The sequence below is a fragment of the Schistocerca piceifrons genome, chromosome 7 (assembly GCF_021461385.2).
Source record: "Schistocerca piceifrons isolate TAMUIC-IGC-003096 chromosome 7, iqSchPice1.1, whole genome shotgun sequence".
Classification (NCBI taxonomy): domain Eukaryota; kingdom Metazoa; phylum Arthropoda; class Insecta; order Orthoptera; family Acrididae; genus Schistocerca; species Schistocerca piceifrons.
In genome coordinates, this window is record NC_060144.1 from 434,870,675 (window position 1) to 434,884,396 (window position 13,722).

The 13,722-nt window shown below is 40.6% G+C and overlaps 1 protein-coding gene across 3 annotated transcripts in view; it reads left to right on the plus strand.

The window, feature by feature from the left end:
* Nucleotides 1-13,722, plus strand: part of LOC124804766 (dihydropyrimidinase-like) — a 261,068-nt gene that overhangs the window by 180,538 nt on the left and 66,808 nt on the right. The window contains exon 1 of one of the 3 annotated variants that reach the window (XM_047265083.1): nucleotides 7,476-7,654. The exons of the other annotated variants lie outside the window; for them this stretch is intronic. Within the exon in view, the coding sequence (XP_047121039.1) occupies nucleotides 7,565-7,654 (90 nt within the window). The 5' untranslated portion in view covers nucleotides 7,476-7,564. Of the gene's footprint in view, nucleotides 1-7,475; nucleotides 7,655-13,722 lie in introns of those variants that run through there. 3 annotated transcript variants of the gene reach the window in all.

Here is a 13,722-nt window from a genome sequence, read left to right on the forward strand (position 1 = left end):
TCCCCTCGACGGCGGAGGCCGTTGTGCAAACTTGGGCCTCCGCCACGAGATGGCAGCTGTGTTCGTGCGGCGCGTCCGGAACACGTGCGCGTTTGCCGACATAGCACGTGTCAGGAAGTGCCTGCGGCGCTCCAAACACACTTCCGCTGCTCCTCGGAACCTGCGCTTCCCTCCACAACCACTCGTGCTCCCTCAGAATACTCTTCAACATGCTTCGTAGCCTGTTGCTTCTAGCGCCCACTTACGCCAGGCGCTGATCGAGGTTTTGGTTCTAGGGGAGGGGTGTGCGTCACATTTTGTTACTCTCTCTCTCTCTCGGCCACCTCCCCCCCCCCTTCCCCTTCTGAAATATTATTTGCTCTCCCTTAGGTTTTAATAATAATAATATTAAAATATATAAATTGTTTCAATATAACAATCATGAACAGTCTACAAAACCCAATACATGGACAGAAGGAACAACAGTAGACAAGCTATGGACTCAAAATACTGAAAGGCTAACAGAGTGGAAAAAATCGAATATCTTGGGATATATACAAATAGGAGGATCAAACAAATAAGGCAACCAACATAGAACAACCAGAAAAACTTCAGGAAGGTTACAAACTGATACACACTGCAATACAAGAAACACTTCAAGACAGGCCAAAATCTGGCACTAAAATACAGTTGTACTACCAGATGCACTCTACGCATCAGAAATAACTTCAAGCGGGGCATCAGGAGTCACAGAGGTAGAAAAAAATAGAACGTATAATGCTTAGACATAGTTCTAGAGCAGTTCGTGGATGAATAGACCAACCAAAGGATTTCACGAACTCACAGATTCACGGACATAAAACCATCACAAAGAATCTTCTTTGTACTAGTTTTATGCAGACATTGTGAAGTAGTCGTGTGACTAGGGCCTCCCGTCGGGTAGGCCGTTCGCCGGTGCAAGTCTTTCGATTTGACGCCACTTAAGCGACTTGCGCGTCGGTGGGGATGAAATGATGATGATTAGGACATCACGACACCAAGTCTCTGAGCGGAGAAAATCTCCGACCCAGCCGGGAATCGAACCCGAGCTCTTAGGATTGACATTATGTCGCGCTGTCCACTTTTTTCATTATTATTATTTTTGTCCGCTGTTGATCGTTGGGTTTGGTCGTTGCCGACGTCACATGACATCCGTTAAAGTTCGTTCGTTGATCCTTCCACTCAGTTTTTTTTATTACAGAGGCCAACCAGCTCCCTGACCGTGCCGGCGGCCACTCAGCTACTGGGGCCGGACACTGTGAAGTAAATGATAATGACATTCTGCTGTATGCGCTTTATTATTCACACTCCCAAATAATACGATAGGCATAAACTTCTGAAGAAGGGCACTAAGTGCCCGAAACTGGTAAAGAAATTAAACTTCTTTTATGCAACAGCCGGCCGGGGTGGCCGAGCGGTTCTAGGCGCTACAGTCTGGAACCGCGCGACTGCTACAGTCGCAGGTTCGAATCCTGCCTCGGGCATGGATGTGTGTGATGTCCTTAGGTTATCTAGGTTTAAGTAGTTCTGAGTTCTAGGGGACTGATGACCTTAGATGTTAAGTCCCATAGTGCTCGGAGCCATTTGATTTTTTTTTTTTTTTGCAACTGGTTCTTATTATTTCATTATATAATTTGAAAAGCATTCCCCCAAACATTTGAGAAGATTTCATGTCATGCAGTTGATTCCGATGGAATGTTACTTATCCTTTCTGCTTTATTTAATCTTAAGTGTTCCAAAGATCTTTTACACTCTGACTCTAATACTGGACTCCCTAACTCTTCCCTGTCGACTCCTGTTTCTTCTTCTATCTCGTCATTGGGCAAGTCATCCCCCTGACAGATGACTTCAGTGTACTCTCTCCACCTATCCGCCCTGCCCTCTGTATTTAACAGTGATACTCGTGTTGCGCTCTTAATGTTGCTGCCCCTCATTTTAATTTCGCTGAAAACTGTTTTGACTTTTCTATATCTGAGTCAGTCCTTCCGAAAATCATTTCTTTTCCTACTTCATCACATTTTTCATGTAGCCGTTCGGCCTTAGATTCCTTGCACTTCCCATTTATTTCATTCCTAAGTGACATTGTATTTCTGTGTCCTTGAATTTCTCTGAACATTTTTGTAGCTCCTTCTTTCGTCAGTCATCTGAAGTATTTCTTCCATTATCCATGGTTTCATCGTAGTTACCTTTTTGTACGTATGTTTTCCTTTCCAACTTCCGTGATTGCCCTTATTAGATATACCCATTCCCCCTAAAGTGAAGTGCATTTTGAGCTATTTATTACCGCAGCCTCAGAAAACTCCGGGCGTATCTCTTCATTCCTCAGTACATACGTATCCTATTTCTTTATGCATTGACTCTTCCTATTTAGTCTCTTAAACTTCAGCCTACTGATCATCACTAAATTGTAATCTGAGTCTATATCTGCTCCTGGGTACATCTTAATATCCAATTATCTGATTTCGGAATCTCTTCCTGACCATGATGTAATCTAACTGGAATCTCCCCGCATCTCCTAGCCTTTTCCAAGTATACCTCTCAACCTTTTCCAGGTGTACCTCCTCGTCTTATGATTCTTGAACAGGTTATTCTCTATGACTAGCTGAAATTTGTCGCAGAACTCAATTAGTCCTTTTCCTCTCTCATACCTGTTACCAAGCCCTTTTCACCTATAACCTTTTCTTCTACTCCTTCTCCTGCAACTGCATTACAATCCTCCCACTACTATTATATTTTGATCTCTATTTACGTACCGAATTACACTTTCGATATCTTCACATACTTTCTCTATCTCTTCGTCATCTGCTTGCGATGTCAGCATGTATACCTCAACTACTGATGTAGGTGTTGGTTTGTTGTTCATTCTTATGAGAACAACCCTACCACTGGACTCGTCAGAGTAACTCACTCTCTGCCCTACTTTCCTATTCATAACGAATCATACTCCCGTCATTCCATTTTCTGCTGCCATTGATATTACCCTACAATCGTCTGACCAGGAACCCTTGTCTTCTTTTCATTTCACGTAACTGACCCCCATTATATCTAGATCCAGCCTTAGCATTTTTCTTTTCAGGTAAATTAATACATATCCCAAATTTCTAAAACCTCCTGAATCTTAGTCCCTCTGAAATTTCAAGACTATTGAAATGTAACAGAGCGAAGGACTTCACAATGACATTAACATCTGTTCCTCGTGGTAGTTCTGTGTTGTACCTTGTCACCATCTAATGATTTTCATGAACTATTGGATACTTCAATCAATTCTCGCTGTTTGTTGGACTGAAAACAAATGTTTGTTTTTATAGAACGGTAGAAAATGTTGTTGTTGTGGTCTTCAGTCCTGAGACTGGTTTGATGCAGTTCTCCATGCTACTCCATCCTGTGCAAGCTTCTTCATCTCCCAGTACCTACTGCAACCTACATCCTTTCCTTCTGAATCTGCTTAGTGTATTCTTCTCTTGCTCTCCCTCTACGATTTTTACCCTCCACGCTGCCCTCCGATACTAAATTGGCGATCCCTTGATGCCTCAGAACATGTCCTACCAACCGATCCCTTCTTCTAGTCAAGTTGTGCCACAAACTCATCTTCTCCCCAATTCTATTCAATACCTCCTCATTAGTTATGTGATCTACCCATCTAATCTTCAGCATTCTTCTGTGGCACCACATTTCGAAAGCTTCTATTCTCTTCTTGTCCAAACTATTTATCGTCCATGTTGCACTTCCATACTGGGCTACACTCCATGCAAATACTTTCAGAAAGGACTTCCTGACACTTAAATCTATACTCGATGTTAATAAATTTCTCTTCTGCAGAAACTCTTTCGTTGCCATTGCCAGTCTACATTTTATATCCCCTCTACGCTTGACCATCATCAGTTATTTTGCTCCCCAAATAGCAAAACTCCTTTACTACTTTAAGTGTCTCATTTCCTAATCTAATTCCCGCAGCATCACCCGACTTAATTTGACTAAATTCCATTATCCTCGATTTGCTTTTGTTGGTGTTCATCTTATAACCTCCTTTCAAGACACTGTCCATTCCGTTCAACTGCTCTTCCAAGTCCTTTACTGTCTCTGACAGAATTACAATGTCATCGGCGAACCTCGAAGTTTTTATTTCTTCTCCATGGATTTTAATACCTACTCCGAATTTTTCTTTTGTTTCCTTTACTGCTTGCTCAATATACAGATTGAATAACATCGGGGACAGGCTACAACCCTGTCTCACTCCCTTCCCAACCACTGCTTCCCTTTAATGCCCCTCGATTCTTATAACTGCCGTCTGGTTTCTGTACACATTGTAAATAGCCTTTCGCTCGCTGTATTTTATCCCTGCCACCTTCAGAATTTGAAAGAAAGTATTCCAGTCAACATTGTCAAAAGTTTTCTCTAAGTCTACAAATGCTAAAACGTAGGTTTGCCTTTCCTTAATCTATCTTCTAAGATAAGTCGTAGGGTCAAAAAATGGTTCAAATGGTTCTGAGCACTATGCGACTTAACTTCTGAGGTCATCAGTCACCTAGAACTTAGAACTAATTAAACCTAACTAACCTAAGGACATCACACACACATCCATGCCCGAGGCGGGATTAAAACCTGCAACCGTAGCGGTCGCTCGGCTCCAGACTGCAGCGCCCAGAGCCGCACGGTCACTCCGGCCGGCTCGTAGGGTCAGTATTGCCTCACGTGTTCCAATATTTCTGCGGAATCCAAACTGATCTTCCCCGAGGTCGGCTTCTACCAGTTTTTCCATTCGTCTGTAAAGAATTTGCATTAGTATTTTGCAGCCGTGACTTATTAAACTGATAGTTCAGTAATTTTTACATCTGTCAACATCTGCTTTCTTTGGGATTGGAATTATCATATTCTTCTTGAAGTCTGAGGGTATTTCGCCTGTCTCATACATCTTGCTCACCAGATGATAGAGTTTTGTCAGGACTGGCTCTCCCAAGGCTGTCAGTAGTTCTAAAGGAATGGGGGCGGTAGAGGATAATTTACTGAAAGTGATGTGCTTTGGCAGCTTCCGAGTTTTCAGATAACAAGTGGATTTCGAGATTTAAAAAAAAAATTCAGGTTCTTTTCAGGTGATACTCTCATTGAATCAGTTAGTGAGATCGTTAAAAAAACGTGTTGTTCAAAATAGCCATTTTGCTTGAATGTCTAGTGGTTCAAATGGTTCAAATGGCTCTGAGCACTATGGGACTTAACTGCTGTGGTCATCAGTCCCCTAGAACTTAGAACTACTTAAACCTAACTAACCTAAGGACATCACACACATCCATGCCCGAGGCAGGATTCGAACCTGCGACCGTAGCGGTCGTGCGGTTCCAGACTGTAGCGCCTTTAACCGCTCGGCCACTCCGGCCAGCCACTCACCTCAGAAATGTCTTCGAATCGTCACCAACTAATCTCTGCATGTTGTTTCCGACAGATCATGTTCTCCATACGACTTCTTCCCGCAGCAGATTTTTTGAGTTGAAAACAGAAGAGTAGGGCTGAAACTTCCCGCAAACCCTATATTGTAGATGTAAATAGGTGTGTTATTTCCGTACCACTCGAAAGTCACATGCTGGACTGGAAGTCTAATGTTTCCACTGTTAAACATGTCTCGTGTTGCTGTCCGCTATGCTACTGTAGTACACGTACTGACCACTGTACGCTGACGGCGAGAATTTATTCAAGTTGCCAATACAATAATGCTAATGGAGCAAATCGCTTGGGCCTGTTTGCACAGTCGTAGATGTAGAAATATTGCTAGAAGTTTTTGGTCGATATTGAAAAGAAGAAAACCTAGCTGGTGACCAGTAGAAGTCTCTGCTATGGCGGAGTGCTGTACAACCATCACTCATAAATGATACTCGTACCACAAGAATGCGTGACTTTATTAGATTTTGAGGGGGCCTATATTTCCAGCATTCACCCATGATATCACCCTCACCCCTATTACAATAACACTACTACAACTACTGCTAATAACGATAATAATAATAGTGACAATGTTTTAGCAGGTAGAAATTAACTAGAGCTGGAACAGCATCCAATTTCGGTCACCAAGATCACTAGACCTTATTTCATCAGATTGCTCGTATTAGTGCAGACACAAAAACGAAGTTTGCAGAGAAAGAGCATAGCCACGAGACCAATTATTTATCGTATTATAGTCATGAAATGTATTCGCAATTGCAAATATGAACAACCATGGAATGACGACAATGAAAATTTGTGCTGGACCGGGACTCGAACCCGGCTTTGGTTATCCGTATACGACTCACGGCTAGCTCCAAATCTCTTATACGTCGTCATTCCTGCATCATTCGTATACACATTACGCAATTCCCGGACAGGGTAGGACATTTTAATTGAAAGTCGCTGCCCGGTTTCGGCTGATAATTACTATATTACAGTGCCTATGTTGTTCAGAAGAACGATATTATGCTCCTCCGGACATACGTACATGCAGGTCTGAAGGAACCTTGCATTGTTCTTCAACACAGGCGTTGCAGTGTTGTATTGTAGTCACTCGCATTACGAACAGTGCTGGGCTGATAGAAGTCCACCAAAGTTAATCAGAAGAGTTGCAAGGTACGTAAAACATTGTGAAGTTATTCAGAAGAGTTGCAAGGTACGTAAAACATTGTGAAGACATTAAAAGTACCTGTAGTCGACGGTGTGATTCATGAGAATTTGATTAAAACTGGATCAATTATTCGTTAGTTTTGTATCAATACATTAGTTCATAAAGTTCTCAGTATGCTCGTAATAATTTTGTGAAATTTATTTTGTGGACAAAATTCAGAGCTGGAACTCTACTCAGTATGAAAATTGGGCATTTTTTGTCACATATGAACTATTCACTCCGCGTTGCCCATACAGTCAATCGCCTGTAGAAATACCGCATGTAATATTCCTTCTGGAATCCCTTGTATAGCAGTTCCAGAAGACTTGCACAATTTACCAGCTAGTGAAGAGCTTGGGTAATATCTTGCAAAACATTTCACGATTCGAATGCGTACTCGAACACGAGAAGGATGTTCTTAATTGATAACAGTGCAAAAATTGCAGTTTCTTGTGTAAGTCAAGTTTTTAGTATCTCGTGTCCCGCCCCCTTCTCTCTAGACCTCTGTATATAAGACCGCATGACAATCTTATTGTAAACATTTACTTCCACAATTCGTTTCGATATTTATCAATTACAGAATTGGACGAGAATGTAAAATAGCTCTGGCTGCTTCGCATCTCGCCGATACACTTAAACTATGGGAGATTCTTGCGTTGCAGACTTGAGGAAAATTCTCTTATCGTTCCTCCCCTACGGTCTTTCTAGCGAGGTACCAGTCGTTCAATAAAACGGATGGAAATCCCATGACGCGGCAGTTCAGCAGGCAGGTAAGGGCTCAAGATCACGCGTGTTGCTTAGAGTGCTGTGTGATTCCCTTAGGAGTAGATCAGTACTGCTAACAGTCGCGTAAACGTGTGACACGTTATCCAGTTAAGAAATCTCAACAGACAGTGGTGGCAGTTGCTACAAAGTGTATCAAGCATGATGAATGAAACACAAGAAGATGTAAATAAGAATGTAACGTCTAGTACAGAAGTTCATTTGAACCACCTGGACTGCAGTGATCAAAAGGTAAAACATACATTTGACAATAATTCAGTAACAAATGTCAGTAGCTTGCCATTTTTATGCATTAACATAGTTAAACATGGGTCTATATGACAGAATTAGACGTACACGCTTGCAAATAAATATGTTAATGAACTGAGAAATTCAGCATTTGGGTACAGTTCAACTGACCTTACTGCTCACTGAGTTACTGGTCTTTGGAGTTACGGGTACTTTGAGGCTTCTGCTACTCGGTGGCGCACTATTTAAACAATATTTTTTTTCCTCACTTAATCTTATCCATATGATATTGTTTACGTCGCTGTGACGTTTCGTGGAGCGTTATGGCACAAGCAGTGTGTCACTATACAGTTTATATGTCATATAATATTGAAATCTAAGAAAACAATTTCGCATGCAATTTATTTTACGTTATTGATCGTTTCGTGCATATTAGCAGATTCGTAGTCAGTAACAGCATTCAGAAGTTGGCGTAATGATTAAATTACTAATGTCGTAAAATAACAACATTGTTTAAAATATTATCGTCAATTTCACAATTGTTTTGTGATATTTTGAAGAAGAGATTTTATCACAACTCACATGTCATTACCGTGTAATCGTGTCAGGTCAAAATTTTCAATTAAATTTTATTGCAAAGAAATGTTTCTTTTGCCACAAACTCGTGATCTCAATTGTCTTCCATATTTTAGTTGTGATGACAAGAGTGATCTGTAATCTGGCATAAGGTCTAGGTTAAATTGGAAGGTGATAATTTGTTTGAAAGTCTGTTAAGCTAAGGAAAGTGAATGTCAGATAACGCTTGTAGTAACAAACTTACTTGTGTCGTAGTCTCATGTTTTTCGCTCGCGCCGTATTTCAAACACCATTCATCGTAAAAGAAAAATGTCAACGTAAATTCAAAAAACCTATATGAGATTGTGGTCAATCTTCAGCAAGTATTTTATACACGGTATTTACGTATGTCACACATGAACTAATTAAAAATGGGAGGGGGGGGGGTGTGTCTCACTATGTATAGCAGATCACAGCTGATATGTGAGATTCAGCAACAATTGTTCCCAGTCTATGGATTTTGGAACCCAAAAGGTTACCACATAATTATATATAGTTCTTACTTTGAGTGGATAGATGTAAAGGTTTCAACATATAGGTACAGTGTATTGTTACCTGGTTCACACTGATGTCAGTGACACTTATTTTAACCTCTGTTTGTCAACTGGAATGGACAATCACATATTGGCTGTACTGCTTTTGTCTCTTGATTAGCCAGACAGTAACCTAATATATATGTTGTATCTCTGAACAAGAAACTCAGGTACCAGTATTGTTAGAAATGTAACAAAAATATGTTTGCGGATTGTCATTTAGTGTGTACACAGTTCCTCACCTACATTTTGTTTGTAATAATTCACACTATATACTATAGAGAACAGTTGAGATATAACACTCTCTGTGGGCTCAGTGGAATACAGCTTACATGACAGACAAAAATTTTTCATGCCACAGGTAAGTTAATTGCATATTGCTTTCTCATTAGTTAAAGATGTTGCTGTCATATACTCATGTAACAAGAAGCAAAAAAAATCCCTTTTTTAGGAACGGAAACTGTTTTGTGCAGACAGCTAAATGTAGGCTGACTGGCCTGCTAGGTGGAAAGTACTGTGGTTTTCTGTGTCTATCTTGTGGATGCTCAAGTGTTAAACTTGTATTGTGATATAACCATTTCCATATATCACTGTGTCAGGTATCTGAAAATTATATTTAATCTCTGAAAAATAAAGTCAGACATTCTATAATTTTTTGCACGGGCGTCAAGTATATCGTTATTTCCTGTTGTGATATCCCAGCTGAGAACTTTCAAGGTTTGTCAAGGTAAGGTGGTGACTGACATTGTAGAATGAAAGCATGGCTGTTTATTAATATGCTGTGTGGAAGTTCTGGTGGAATGTAAATAATTGAGGAGTAAAGGTAACAACTCACAGGATAGTAGAGGTGTTAAGTTGTCAAAGGGAACATAAAAAGACTGCAAACTCTTTCAGCTACTTAACACTTCTACCATTCGGTGAACTGATACCCTTACTTCTTAATTTACATCTATACTTATAGCCCAGTCAGTGTGTCACAGATGGCAGTTGGCACAACAGTGTAGTTAGATATAAGGCCCATGTGTCCGAGGGAAAATGTTGCTAGTGACAAGGCAAAACTAAGACAAAGCTACTCAAGAATTTGCATAGCCACAATAATTATTACTTGGGTGGTCCTACATTGAATTCATAGCAGGTGGCAGAATGAAGGCAGTGAAGATTCTGAATGGAAAATCCTGAGAGAGAAGAAACTAAATTGGAGGACACCACAACTTTTGGAAGCTCTCTGTGGTGAAACAAGCAGTAGAAATAAGACTGACAGACAACCTCTTCAGCCTTCGCCAGATTTTCGATGTAGACATTCATAGAATTTTCTCATATTAAGGTTTCGCCCTCACATGGATTTCTGTTCAGGGTCTGTTCCAGCCTGTGATGCATGTATGTTTCACTCTCCTTTATGGTTTTGAGTCACATTGTTTTATTATCTCAAAGAATAAAGAGGTATAATTTCAGAAACAGAGGTCAGTCACCAAGTCACATTGTCCGTGGCTGGAAGATTCTTGGCTGAAATATTGAAAATGAGCAAAATATGTCAGTCAGGTATCTTGGTTAGCAAAGATATGTAGAGCAAACTAGAAGAGTGGAATTAACAGTCAGCTACAGAGTGTGATAATATTTGGGTCAACCAAAGTTAGTGATACCACCTGCCTGGTTTGACCTGTGATGTAACAGTGTTGAAATTACTGCTTTAGAGCAACAGTAAAGTCAAATACAAACATATTAGACACTCCTAAAATCTATCAGGATATTTTGACTCTGAGATGTAGTTTCTGGTTAACAGTAGTATTCACATTAAACCATATTTAACTTTTCTGTTATACAGGCAGGTGACAACATTCTGTGAAAGTAGTAAGATCCCTATAGTTTCTCCATCTTGATTCCATTTGCGGAACGTGGTGTATGAGTATATGAATTGGTTTATTTTCAGATACAGGCTTAATATAAAACAATGCAAGTAAGGTTCTCTGCATAATTTTCAGTACTTAGCATCTTGTATCTGGATGCATCAGCATTTTCAGCTTTCTATTAAGAACAAATATCTGTTAATTTTCTTCCCATGCCTCCCCACCCCACCCCACCCCACCCCACCCCCATATTTGAATGCCGCTTCTGTAGATTGATAATTGAAGGGATCGGCAGAAGCAAGTGCTAACCCCACAACCTAGTAAGGATTTGTCTAATTATTTATCTTCAGGTGTTTTGCGTGCGGAACATTTTGGTAACAAGTAACACCACGCAGTAAGATAATGCTTGTTACTACATGAATTGCTTTCTCTTATTGTAATTATGTTCCTATGCTTGAAATTCACACACACACACACCACATGCAGTAACAAAGTACAGTCTTGTGGGTTAGCCCTTTTTTTCACTGACCCTTCAGTCATGGACTTCCTCCTAGTGTGAATAGCATAACACTTAACTGTGTTCCTCATTTCATTTCCTATACAAAAGCTCAAGGAACAAAGAAATTTCATCAGTTACAGATCTGTCTGTGAAATTCCTGGGTATAATTGACCGAGTTGATGCCAAAACCCTCAGTTCTGCCTTCTTTGCACACACAACTCTCTCCCATTGTGTTGCAAACAAGATTGCTAGCATACTTAACATACGTTCACTCTGTTCTGTCTTGTGGCATAATCTCGGACATTGCAGCTGAGGAGAGAAAAGTATTTACAGAACTGTGCAATAATAATATTTTGTAAATTTGATAACGAAACTTCTTTCAAATACCTCTTCAGGGACCTAGAAAATCTTACATTTACTCAGTGGTACATACACTCTTCAATGACATTTGTGCTTAATAACAACTGACTGCATTTAGAATGAATTCAGCAATTCATAGTCACAGTAAAAGAAATAGAAATAATTTCCTTATAGACCATGCATCCCCCGCTAAGGTTCAAAATGGAGTTTTATATTATGGTGCAAAAGTTGCTAGTAGACTCCATGCAGGAAACTGAAAATACCTAAATATTTAAACACAAAGTAAACAAATACCTCATTATCCACTTCTTATACAGTGTATCTGAATACTTGGATTCAGAAACATTAAGTCTCCATAATTCTAATGTTTGTATCTGATAGAATCTGATAGTGGTCTGTGTGAAGTTAAAAAGGCTGTTTGAATTATTAGATAATAACAGCAACAGCTGGTTTGAATATGATGATTATGATTGGTTTGTGGGGTACTCAACTGCACAGTCATCAGTGCCCATACAAAGTCTCAATTTTTACACAGACAAATCCAGCCACAATCACAATGATGATGATGATGATGATGATGAAATGATGAGGACAACACAAACACCCAGTGCCCAGGCAAAGAAAATCCTCAGTCCAGCCAGGAATCGAACTCGGGACCCTGTGATCTGGAGGCAGCATTGCTAGCCCCTAGACCACAAGGTGTGGATTAATAGGAGGAGAAGTGGCATTTTTCAGCACAGCTATTTTTCTCCTAACATGTGTATATAAAGTAATATAAAAGTAAAGCTGCAGCCTCCAAGCACAGTAGTCAGCAGCATAGCTCATCGTTTGCACACAGATTGTAAACATCAGATACTTTAGCAGTATTCTAACGTACTTCTGAGTGGAAGGTTACAGTAGCTGATTATTTACCTGTTTTTAGTAGTGCTATTTATTTTTCTGCAAGAGTTTGCATATTTTTTATCATTTGTGTTGGCTTAGTGTTAACGTTACCTGTAGTTCCAACATCAATTGATTAAACTTGGAAGGGGTCTGTGCCCGTTGTGTATGGATGCATAGGGAATCAGCCACTGTCTGTAAAGAGTTACCATAGCAACAGGCTTCAGGCTGCTGCTCTGGGCTGTGGTGGCACTGGGGTATCTGGGACAAATACTTCCATACCTCTAGAGCCTTAGGGTCACCTGGGATCGCTGATGCTGCTGTGGCTTCCGATTTGCACATCCTGGCCGGTGACTGATGAATAGAAGCGGTGTTGCAAATCTGCAAGGGGAGGGCGCAAGTGGGTATTGGTTTCACAGCTCTCCGTCTACATCTTAAATATGGGTTTGAAGTATGGCTTGCTGCTGAACATGCATCTGAGCCAACACAGGGCACCTTGCTTATTGGGACTGTGGTCAATCTTCCACTGTGGTCTGTACAAGCACAGAGTGTGGGATTACTTGTCATTGGAAGCTGCAATGTTAAGTACATGATGGAGCCCCTCAGGAAAATAGTAGACAGGTTGAGAAAGAGAGCCAGCGTCCACTGTTTACCTGTCAGGAGGTCTCATCCGAGATGTGGAGGAGGCTCTGCCAGCAGCAATTGAGCACCCTGGGTGCTGCGCCCAGCTGCAAATTGTGACTCATGTAGGCATGAATGATACCTGCTGCCAGAGTTCAGAGGCTACTGTCTGTTCCTGCAGGCAGGTGGCTGATTTGGTGAAGACAGCAAGTCTCTCACATAGGCAGGAAGCAAGACTATCATTTTGCAGCTTCATTCCCAGAACTGATAGTGGTCCTCTGATTTGGAACAGAGTGGAAGATCTAAACCAAAGGCTCAGATGATCCTGCAGCAGTATATGATGCAAATTTCTCGACCTCACCTATCAGATGGAGACTTGTAGCGTTCTCTTAACAGGTCAGCCATGCACTACACATACGAAACAGTTACTAGGGTAGCGGAATACATGTGGGTTTTTTAGGATAGAGAAATCCTTCCACAAGCCCCGTAAGATGCCTTCTGAGTTCACACAGAGAACCATTTGTCAAAGCAGATCAGAGAATGAAAATGTTAATACAGTTTTAGTTAACTGCAGGAGTATCTATGAAAATGTTCCAGAATTAATCTCACTTATAAACAGTAACAATGGCCACATAGTGCTAGGGACAGAAAGCTGGCTGAAAATGGTGTTAGTAACACTGAAATTGTAAATACCAATTGTAAAGCATATCGCAAAGATAG